Source organism: Cataglyphis hispanica, chromosome 13 (genome assembly GCF_021464435.1).
Source record: "Cataglyphis hispanica isolate Lineage 1 chromosome 13, ULB_Chis1_1.0, whole genome shotgun sequence".
In the NCBI taxonomy this organism is placed as follows: Eukaryota; Metazoa; Arthropoda; class Insecta; order Hymenoptera; family Formicidae; genus Cataglyphis; species Cataglyphis hispanica.
The window spans coordinates 3824926-3837241 of record NC_065966.1 but is presented as its reverse complement, the minus strand read 5'-3'; the positions used below and the strand labels follow the sequence as shown (position 1 = coordinate 3837241).

At 34.9% G+C, this 12316-nt stretch overlaps 1 protein-coding gene across 12 annotated transcripts in view; it reads right to left on the bottom strand.

Annotated features, from left to right (window-relative positions):
* LOC126853911 (ELKS/Rab6-interacting/CAST family member 1) overlaps positions 1-12316 on the bottom strand; it is a 111903-nt gene that overhangs the window by 17281 nt on the left and 82306 nt on the right. For 11 of the 12 annotated variants that reach the window (XR_007688042.1, XM_050600075.1, XM_050600074.1 and 8 more), the window contains 6 exons: positions 7857-8024; positions 6130-6297; positions 2725-2988; positions 1993-2379; positions 344-646; positions 47-199 (listed from right to left, as the gene is read on the bottom strand). Coding sequence is in view for 11 of the 12 variants with exons in the window: in XM_050600075.1 (XP_050456032.1) it covers positions 47-199; positions 344-646; positions 1993-2379; positions 2725-2988; positions 6130-6297; positions 7857-8024 (1443 nt within the window). In the remaining variant the exon portion in view is untranslated. Of the gene's footprint in view, positions 1-46; positions 200-343; positions 647-1992; positions 2380-2724; positions 2989-3432; positions 3506-6129; positions 6298-7856; positions 8025-12316 lie in introns of those variants that run through there. The other variant, XM_050600079.1, reaches the window with a different exon arrangement.

Below are 12316 nucleotides of genomic sequence, written 5' to 3'. Positions count from 1 at the left end.
TAAATATAAATTATGGTTTATTATATTTTTGATTTATTGTACTCACTTGAGCCTTCTCGTATTTGTCTTGTAGTCGATCGACCTCGAGTTGAATTGCCTCTCGCTCTTTTTGCATTCTCGTCGACTGTCCTAACGCCTTGTCAAGTTGACTCTGTAGATTCTCGAAGTCGTAATTCTGTTTCTCTCTCTCCATTTGCATCTACAATAATTATTGCATATTTAATTAAATCAATAAATAAGATATATACATAGTTTAATAAAAATATTAATAATTTTTGATATACAGAGAATTAAAGATGATATAAAATGATAAATTATTTTTTATTTATTCGCAATTACTTACTCTACGAATTTCCGTTTGCGTCTTATCGAGTTTTTCCTGCAGCGTATCAACCTCGCTCTGCGTCTTATCCAAAAGATTCTGTAACTTGTCCTGCTGAAGTTGTGCCTTGCCTAGAGTAGCCTGCGTACGTTCGAGCTCCTCTTGTGATTTTTCGAGCTCAGCGATCGCCTTATCTCTTTCGGCGTGAAGACGAGCCACGGACGCTTGTGCTCGATCGTATTCTTCCCGTAGACTCTCTTGTTCCCCTTGAGCGTTCTCCAGCCTGGCTTTGAGCCTGTACACCTCGCCCTGACTTTTCTCCACCTTGAACGATGAAAAAAAAAAAGATTTTGCTTTTTGCCTCGCATGTCTAATCACAGAATTAGGAAAACAATCTTTGAGCAAATTTGAATGCTCTTTCGCAAATTAATCATATTATGCGCGCGCCTATCCGGTATTTTTAAAAATTTAAAAATTTTGTAATTTGTTTAAGAATCTTTAATGTATAAAAAAATCACATAAAAAAAAGAAATTAAATTTTTTTTAATATGAAAATTTATGCGTACTTTTAACATTGTTGAGAAATGTGTGTGTCTCTTTCACGTACCTATACTCTTTAAATAGCGGTGAAAGAGTTCCTCTTACAAAGAATTACGACGAAATTATTTGAAACACGAGAGCGACTTTTCACTTTTAGAAAGATTAATGTTATCCATTCTTGTAACACTTTTTATTCTCCGTCATTAACTGGTATCTTGGCGCGCAAGAATCGCGCGGCAAACTCAACAGCAAGCCGAGCAAAATGTGGATTTAAGCACACCGTTTAACCGTGTACCTTCCATGTTCCAAGCGGGTGATATGGTAATGCGCGCAAGCAATTTTCCAGTCACTTAAGCGACGGAATCGTTACTCTGCTGTCGATTGCAGGTCGGAGGCGTGATTGGAAATTGGATCCCATTGGAAGGATGAAGATAGCATAGCGAGGAAAGGAAGAACGAAAATTTTCAAGTAGATGTTAAAGAACGTGTTTGAATGGACCCGTAATTAAAACTGACTGTAAATACGCGACCGATACGGACTAAGTCCTCGAGGAAAATGCTCGTCGAAATGGAACTACCGTGTCGTGATCCAAAGCGAACCTTTAGTCGTCCATTAATAGACCACCGTGTGGCGACGTGTGCTCCAGCAAAGTAGTTCAAGTTACTTCTGTGTCGATCAATCGCTAAGCATTGTAATTGGTGTATAAATAGCGCTTTCTTGCAGAAATCGAGATATTTCAGGCTTTTAAACGAGATTAAAATGCTGCGAAAGAGAGCTTCGTCTTGTTCGCGATTTTTAGGACGAGAGATATTTTCATATTCCCCATTTCTTACTGGTAATGTATAGTTTATTGATAACGTATGGATCAACAATGTTAAAGTATAGCAAAATATAGCCTTGATGAAAAGCATGGAAGGCACTTTTAATAAATTACGACAAACTAATTTTGTAAAGAAACTACAAAATTTTTCAATTTTCGAATTTATTTAATATATGTTTTATATATGTTAATGTATGTTATTTAATTAATTTAATATTATATAATTTATTTAATATAAAAATTCATATATCATATCGTGTTATAAAGACAATGTACCGTACGATAATAAAATAAAAAGAAACATAATTACCTTCTCTTGCAAGGTCGCGGCCTCGGCACGCGCTCTCTCGTTGTCCGCTTGCGTTACCCTCAGCTCCGCCTGAGCTCTCCTTAATTCGGCGGCCGCTTTGTCGGCCCGTTCTTGAATGCGTTCCATTTCCTGGGACGAATTCAGCGTGCCCCTGCCGTATCCCTGCGATCGTTCCATATCGTGCCGCAGCCTCTCGTTCTCGAGCTCCAGCCTGGCTAACCGCTGCTTCGCAGCTTCCCAGTCCGCGCCACTGCGTCCGACCTCGGACGCGGCCTTGTCCAGCTCGGCCTTGCTCTTGCCTAGCTCGGATTGCGAGCTTTCAAGTTTCGCCTCCAGCCGATCCTTTTCCGCCTGTGCTCGTTCTAATCGCGCGCCCAATTTCTCGACCTAGTGATGAACACGTGAACAACTATTAGTGACAATATATTCTCTTAAATAATGCATTATTTTTTATGTTTCCATAATTTATGAAGTATAAATGTAAACGTGCGACAAAGATATAAAATTAATTGTATATATATTGCAAAATATTATTATAAAAATTAAATTAAGCTATATAAATTTAGAGAAGAGTTTTATCTCACGATCTTTTTCGCATCTTATAAATATTCTTGTTGGCTTTATTTATACATCGCGATAATCTTAATTTAGCTTTTTCCTTTTAAGCAAATAATTTTACTTATAAAAAATTTATCACAAATTTTTCCCGTTTACCTTTCCGTTTAATTTTACCTCAGACTCCAAAGTATGTATCTTCATTTTATACTCGGCCAACTCTCTTTCATGCAATTCCCTTTCTTCCTGCTTCTCCTGCTCGGCTCGGTCTCTTTGCTCGCGTAATTGTGCCATTTGCTTCTCTTTATCTCCGATCGCCTCCTCGAGGCTGCTAAGTGCACCCTCGCTACTGCAATGATGCGCCTGCATCGCTGTCAGCCTGGCCCTGGCCATGTCGACCTGATTATCTTTCTCCTTCAGCAGGTCCTCCAGATTCTCGATCTAAAGTCAACAACGAACTCAGTACTCGTAAGACGAGGAGTGTGCCATCTTATTCAATTTGTTAGCATAAATAATAATGTTAATTTGATCTTTATAGAAATAATATTATCCTTTGGTAATTCAAATAATTTGATTTCAAAGTCATCATATTTCAACGTTATGGAAAATTTTATAATTTTATTTATTATATTTCAAATGTCACGTTTGTGTATATGTTAGTATAGTTAATTATTACATATATTTTGTGAAAAGAAAGGATAAAAAGGCGTGGAAAAACAAATTGATACATCGCGCTTATATTACATCTAGAAAATTAAATTCAGGATGATCTTCATGTGAATCATAAGTTCAACGCGTTATCGGTTAATCGCTACGTGTAACTAATGAAGTCCCGTGAGATATCAATGAAGTTGTTAATTAACGTAAAATCACCTCATCACCTACCTGCCAACGCACTTTCGTCGGTCTTCTTTTATTCACATAATCATATTCAGACATCATCGTAACGACAGGCACGCTAATATAAAAATAAATACAGTGCTCGTGTCAAAGCAAATAATAGATTCTATGAATAGCATACAAAACATAAATATATATATATATATATATATATATATATATATATATATATATAATTATATGATTACGATAAACAATAACCACAGAGACAATTAAATAAATAAAATATATAAATTACAAAGTAACTCATATATATATATATATATATATATATATATATATATATATATATATAAAAGCGCATGTGATATATTGTAAATTATACAATAACATTAAATAAAATAATTAACTTATTATTATCTATTAATCAAATAATAAAATAATTAAGAATGAAAGGAAGGGATCTAGGATATTTTATATTTTTTTTCAATGAATATAATGTCTCTTCTTTTTTACACATAACAATATCAATGCAAAATAATCGCAAATAATTGTCATTAACAACATAAATTTCGTATTTGCGTACAAATAAATTCATCAATCAAAAATGGCAGAACATAATGCAAACTTATACTAAATCGCAGAACGAGTTTACTGTTCTTCTATAAATCTACTGTCGCCCTTCTATGGATATAATTTCTCGCTATCAATCGCAAAAAAAAAAAAAATTCTAGAAAGCAAACGATAAGAAATAAGAAGGAAACTTAGTTCTGCAAAAATAATAACTTATAATAAGTGATCTTAAAATAATATTTTATCGTCTATGAAACGCAACAAAAAGGGATGGTGCGAATTAATACAGAAACGAGGTGTGACGGAAAACACATGCGGGCGCAAGTACAGTGCAAACGCAACGCAACGTTCTCGCAAACTGCATTTGCGCCCGCGATTACTGTATATCGACTAGCAAAAACATTGCAAGAAACGTCACATAAACGCGCGCGCGCGCACATCACATGCCATCCGAATCGACGGCCGAATCTCCGACACTCATGCGCATTCTCTCTCTTTCTCTCTATCGCATTGCAACATCACGAAGGAGATGGTACATATTAACATTGAGCACACGTTTCGCTCCTTCTCAGTTGACAATTAGTATTCTCGGTATTTTACGTGAGTACACGGTGCGCGCCCCTAATTTATAAAGCTGATAAAGCGATAATTAAAAGCGAAGAAAGCTCTGTCAAAGCAGGTTCAAAATCACTTTCATACAAAGCACTAGAGATAACTGCAGCCTATATTTTTGTTGTAGCATTTATTACAGGCAATTAAAACAGAATTTTATAGAACTTATTGATTTTGCGCTTTGAGAATGACTAGAATTGTAATATTAATTATAATGCATGATTCTGATACATCATTTTCATTCTCTATTCGATACAATATTTTTTACACACTTTTTTATATAGATTATTAATAATATTTTTAAATATACTTTCGAATTTTGTTTAGAATTTGGCGTTAGAGATGCGAAATATTTGTTTTCACGACGGGACATACGCGAAAGTTCTCTCATCTTACTATATTTTTGTCGTCGCACATGCGATCGATACCGATGCTGAATTACGTTACCTAGTGTCAGTACACGTACGTCATCCCTCGTGGGATTAGCTCCTGGAATTTCCTCAAAGAACCGATTGCAATTCACGAGGCGATTGATTGAATTCATACTTGTACTCATGCGCATTCCGTTTCTTCGCTGTGTGGGAGACACTGTGTAGGATGCGAAGTGTACTCTCGTCGATCTTTACAACCCTTTCGTCCCGAATTATTTTGACATTAAAACAAATTTCCTACCTCATTTTGAGGTAAAAAATATAATAAAAAATATTAATTATTAATTATTTTTATTTCATTAAAATCTAAATCATATTTTATCTTTATTATTATTGATATAATATATTGAGACAAAAGAGTTTGCCAACATGATGTGGATTATACTTGCTGTTATATATATAGATTGTGTAAATTTCTTTTAGCAACTATAGTTTTCTAAAATAAATAAATACTTTCCTAAATAATCTTTTTTTGTGATAATTAGAAGATACACGGAGCTATTCTATTATTTAATTTCTCGTTTGAAGCACCGGCTTTTTCATTCACATGCAAAAATTAAGCAAACATGATACTATCTATTATGCAAGAGCACATTGCAAGTATGATAAAGTTTCTATAGTTCACAGGAGAGATAATGAAGGAAAAAATATACGATAATTAAAAATCTTCATAGTTCTTTCTGCAATGTTTTCTTCTAAAATAATGAACCATTATTCTATTGACTCGCAATCTGCTCCCTGCTCAAGATAAATATTTTCCTAAGCTAATTGGCTCCCGTGTGATAAGAAAATACAGTTTACCGGACTCGTCCGCTTTTGCATTTGTATCTCTCTTTAGACACCGCCGTGTGCGCGATAAGGAAATTCGTTTCGCGAAAGTTGTCTGCTTCGTGCCGGCAATCCTCTCGCATAATGCTCCCGTTCCGAGAGTTATGAATCGCGATGAAGCGCGGTAGTGTTCTTGATGAATATAAAAGTACGAGGACGAGTCCGTGCGAGAATACTCGTATTGTGAAAAGCGGATGAAAGTGAACGAAAGCGATATGAAAATAGACGATAAAGCCCTTGGAAGATTGCGACAATAAGGAAGTGCAAGCGACATAAGGGCGAGAAAGAAGAATTTTACCTTGCGCTGCAGAACGTTGATCTTGCGATCCTTGATGTCCATGTGATCCTTGATCTCGGTCAACTCGGTGTTCATGCGATTGCGCTCCTGTTGCGCCTGCATCGCCGCCTGCGTCTTCTTCTCAATCATCCGGTTTTTCTCCTCGAGCCGCTGTCGCATCTCCTCGACCTGCGAAACGCGCACATTTTTCAATTTCCAGGATTGACGGTAAAAGACGGTTTTTGTCGAGGGCCTGGTACGAGAAGGAAAGTCTTTAGGCGAGTCCAATCCGGAATATTCAACGCGCAATACGTACGACGCACGTACACGCGACGCGACGCGAAGCGCCGCGACGTCGAGGTCGAGGGTGGAGAGGCGAGAAGAGAGAAGCTCGACCCAGTTTTCCGCGACGGCTTGGCCTTCCTCTTGCCGTTGGTGGCCTCTCCCGGACACATAATTTGCTGCAGCTTTAACTTGACTTCCGACTCGTCGGACCGATTTGTCAAACAGCTGATCGAAATCACGTGCCGATTATACTTAAGTCCTTTTGAAAGTTCTTCTTTGGCTTACAAAGGCTTTTTCAAAGGTTTAGGATGTTTGTTTACTTTTCTCTCTTCTCTTGAATTTGTCTTGCGAGATTAATCGAAAGAGATTTTCTTGACATCTTGGTCTGTTTGGTGAATGATTCCAAAGTAAAATTTAGGCAGAGATAAATAATCACTTTCAATTTTTTTATTGTTAAGTATTTTTTAGTTATCATAAACTTTCAATATATTAATTCATTATATTAATTTTATAAAATAAAAGATTCAAAATTCTTATATCTTGCAGAATATTGAAAAATGAAAAAAATCTCTTTTCGAATTGAGCACAAAGATAAATAAATTTGCATTGAGAATTCTTTCCGCATCGATAATCGTTCTGAAATTTACAAGATATACATGAATTGAGTCAACATTTTTTATCACCTCGTTCAAATTCGATTTCGCAGCTTTGTCCTAGTTTTATTCTTCATGTTAGATTATCGACAGAATTTTTCAAACCTCCGCATTCGTCCCGGCTTTTATCGACTTTTCTAAAAGAATTCGTAAAGGCTCATATGAAGGCTTGTGAAAGCTGAAAAAATTGACCCAACTTCTTCTTTTAGAACAGCAATCTCGTATGTAAATATTTAAGTAATATCAGGATACAGTATTTTACTGTTCTGACATAATAGAAAATGTATTCGACAGATGTCTGAATTTCGGAGGTGCCGTTAGAAATTTGGTATCGATTGCGGTCGCGTTCTAGTTTGGAATCGGTGCGATAGAAAACAATAAAATCGGTGGTAAACTTGTTTACCGAAAACATATTTGGCAAAAATCCTCGTAAATTCCTTGCATGTAAAAACTTTCGTAGTTTTGAAGAATTGTCCTCTTCGAAGATTGAAAAAAAAGAAAAAAAATTATGAGAAACGATCAACGAGATAATGGCAAACTTACTTTTAAGCTCAAACTCCTTAAATATAAGATACAAAATAAAAAATTATATAAATAATTGTAATACAAAAAATATTTCTACAGCTCTTAAAAAATCATTTTTTTTTTTTAGTAAGAGATTTAGAAATTATTTTTTATATGTATATCTTTTAAAGTCTATCTTATAACTTGATACTACAATATTTTTTCTCTGATTGATAAAATTCAAAAATATAATTTTGCAATTTTATCTGTCAATGTAAAAATTAAAAAGATTAAGCTTATACTTACATCGGCCTGCAGCATATTATAATGTTCCTCCTTGGCGCAGAGAGACTCCTTGAGCACGGCGATGTGCCTCTGGTAATCTTGATGTTGCTCCTCCAGCGTTTTCATCTTGGCCGACATCGCCAGCAGTTCTTGGTCCCGTCGCTGTACCTCCGTCCGGAGCTCGTCCAGCTGCGAAAAGATTCGTCGTCCAGGAGAGGATCAGTCCATGTGCCCCGACCGTCTTGGCGACGACGACGACGACGACAACAGACGGTGTAACGACGACGAGCGACAGAGGCATTGAAACTGCCTGCCGGCTCTCCGCCATGCGACCGAGTACGACGACGGCGATAACAGTTTTATAAAAACTCAAGTGACAAGTACATTTTATCGTCAACGATATTTTTTCACGCAAAATCGTAGCGGTGGGTTTGTTTAGGAAATGGAGCAATCGATAGCGGAAAAATAAAAATTTTCAAGATTGATTGAAGATATTAGAACTTATCGTAGTCACAAAAAAAATTAATATTTTTAATTCTTTAAATTTTTAAATAACATCACAATAATGTCACGATAGAAAATATTTTCTTGTATGTTTTTATATAATTACTTTCTTGCGTCTGCATCGCAGCGCATATCTTAAAACATTCCTGGTCCAAATTGCGTGCGAAATTGGTTTCCGAGGGAACAATCTTGCGGGATATAACTGCGAACTTACTTAATTGCCGTTGGACTTTGACACGAGCCGTTCTTGAGAGAAAGATCGAGATTACTTTAATTAAAATCACGTCGACGTAGCGCAAGAAGATCGATCTGGTGAGAAGTTTCCGTGTCGTAGATTAAAAATTAAATCGAATTGTTGCATCCTGTTTCGACCCCACCGCTAGTTTTTGTTTGCTTATACTTTCTTGATTCTTGATCGAATTAAAGCTGCTATATGAGCTATTATAATTGTGACCTAATTATAAAGTCAAGCAAGAAGCTACGTAAGCGAGCATCCCAGTTTCGATATTCAGATCTGAATTCAAGAATTGCTCTCGATTCTTTGAACCTTAAATTCTCACGTGCACAGAGAAATTTATTAATACATTAAATTTTTAATTATTTCTTTTCTTTCTCGCATATCTTTGCGATTAATCATGGTTAACTAACTTTTATCTACAATGGCTAAAACTATAATCTAGAAAGAGACGAAATCTTTTTTTAAATTAGTTAACCTGTCAAAGTTGATCGACTTAATTGACCGAACTGGTAGCCCTAATTATAGACAAATTTATATAATAGAAAGGCAAAGAAAAAATAAGAAAAAGAAAAAGACATCGTCGTCGTACTCGGATAGGATTTGTACGAAGCATGCAGCGTAATCGATGCAAACGATACAAAATCACGAACAGTGTTTTTTTTGAGAGTGTAAAAAATATACATATATATTTTATATATACATGAAATTATATATATATATATATATATATATATATATATTTATATATAAGTATATATGTATATGCACACGTGTTTAGAGCGAAGTATGATGGAGACAAAATAACACATAGGGGGGAAACAGGAAAGATAATCTTTCGAAGGTACACAGATGTTCAGGATATGTCATGTCAATGTCTCTTATTTTCGTGTACGTACCTACGCTCGTCTCTACACTGATGTTGTCGACAGGCCGTGTGAACAGAGCTCGTCGCGACATAACGCCGTTTGCGAAATCTCGCGACGATCTCGAAGCAGAGTCGTAACATACGTAACAGCTACTACTTAATAAGTTAAGCTAATCTCTATCTAAATAAAGAGATCCTCTTTGAACATAATAGTGTTGCAGGAATTAATTTTAACTTTAAAATTGAGAGAAATGTTAACTTAATTAAAAGATAATAATTAAAGTTAAACAATTTAAGCTTGCTTTCTGGCAATTGATTCGAAAGTAAATAGTAGTCAATAATAAATTTGAATAATATTTAATATATAAGTAAATAAATCTTATTTTCCAAAAGTATATTTTGAAATTTTTATTTTTATAATAAATAATATATTTTGTAATTTTCAGTCAAATATATTTTGGCCAAATGTTGCTCAGAATTTTTTCGTCTGTATTTTTTACTGTATAATAAAATAATTTTTTTTTTATTTTTTACAAAATAAAAAATGTGCCTTTGAATGCCAGAAAATATTTTAATTAAATGCGAAAATTATTGATACAAACATGATAAAGATAGAGGACCTCTGTCATGCGTTTTGTACTACATTTAGAAGAGAAACGAGCGATCAATATTTCTTTTCTCAAACATGAGAATATTCGAGAAATATGCAATTCTGCATATATCCATTTAAGAAGAGAAATTGAGCTCGCTCTCGACTAGCATCCTGCTATCGATTAATCGACAGCGGCTATTACGGCGAGAATATCGCCTCGCGTTCATCTTCAAAATCATCGGCGAAGTGACGAAAATCGATGACTTTGTCACTACGACGACAATGACGTCTACGTGATTATCTAAGGTGTCATTAAGCCGCACACACACACACACACGCACGCACGCACACGCACATGACGATATTGGAATGATAAGCGGAGGTGAACGAAAGTCTTTTGTTCCTTTCGCTCTTCCGGCAAGGGATTGACGATTGATCTTATGAATTTGACGATGAGTCTGGGAGTGTGACGGTCTTTCTCTAAGAAACCACATCGAGATTTATCTAGAGACCGATGTGTAGTTTTTACATGAGATGCGTGAAATATAATGATTGCGACACACAATCGGTCAACGATTCACGCCAGTAGAAAGACAGAGAGTTTGAGACAGAGACAGAGAAAGAGATATACAGAGTAACAAGTACAGTGACTACGTTATACATCGAGACACTCCGTTACGTAATACGGTCATGTAGATGGAAACGGAAGGGGAACAAGGGTGGCTCGGAAGAGCTTCTTGGGCGGTTGAAGAATTTCCTTACCTCCTCAGAAAGCTAGAATATTGGGGCACCACGTTTAATAATGCTTCACTCACCACGAAGGCCGCCCAACTCCGCTATCCCTCTTTCGGATGAAACATCCGTTCGTTATATGTCCATAAGGACATATCCTCAGATGTCCAGAATTTTTTATCTTAATTATTATAATAGATTTTTTTGACAAATTTGGAGTTAATTTTTCATTCAAAAAATTTTTAAAAAAATTTATATATATATATATATATTTTTTTTTATATATTACCAATTTTTAAAATATTCCAATAATAATCCAATCTTTAATTATATAAAATGTTGAAAAAATTTACTGGAATAAGATATAACAATAAGATTATATAAGCTTATGTAATTTTGCAAGAAATTCTTTTTAATTATCAATATGATGTTTTAATTAGGAAAATATAATATGATATGATATTTTAATTAAGAAAAAATTAACTCTAAATTAATCAACAAATCTAGTTGTTAAAATTAAGATTAGAAAATTTGGAGCATACTTATATAATTTAACACGCACCGCTTAATTAAAGATTATTAGTTGTCATTAGTTGTTTCACTAATTTATATTTCATCGGATTCTTAAATATTTTTCATATTTTATTATTTTTAAAATGTTACTATAAAATTTATCATTAATTTATCCGATTGTAAGAAGGATTCTGCGGAATTGGGGACTGCCATTTAGTACTGACTTATCGCTAACTTAGCTTTATCTTAAATGCTAGTTATACCTTAAGGTCTATCGGGCAAAAGGTAACATTTGGTTCATCTACGAGTCGTGTTTGTTAAACTTGTCATCGTAAAAATTTTGACATCTCACTTTTTATTTTGACATTTCAATTTTTTGTTCAATCTTCTCCAATTAATAACGTAAATATAGAAAAATTATTATTGCAAAATGAGAGAAAATAATCCTCATAAAATAATTTTTGTAGAGCTTAACTTAATAAGTAAATACACTTAAAACTCGTAAATAATTATCGTTATCTTGATTTTAGTGTCAAGTTCTTTTTTTCTTTCATTTCTTTAAAAATCAATTTAAAAACTTTATGTTTAATTTTTTTATTTTTAAAATGTATTTTTTATTATAATATATTTCAAGTTTCGCGCATAAAATACGTTTTAAAGATAGGCTCTAAGAAATGTCCGCAAACACAAACTAGGACATTGCTTAGTTACAGATAACCGAGACTAAAAAATGTAGTTTTCTACGCGATCAAAGAAATTATCCTGACGCGACGAGACGCATAGACAAACTGAATGATCCTTTCCGTCTTTTACAGACGGACTGCCGAATTAGCAGGGCTCTCCGACGTTCGTGGACGATGATCGTCGTCCCGACACACGTATATGCGCTCGTGCGTCTTATTCGTCGACAGAGCTACATGGCGAATGCATTCTCTGCTTGCGCGTGCAGCATGCATAGAGCGCCTCGAGAGCGAGGTCGGTGGGGATGTATCAAAGGGAATCGAGGCATGCGTCTCGCTAATTACGACACCAAGGTC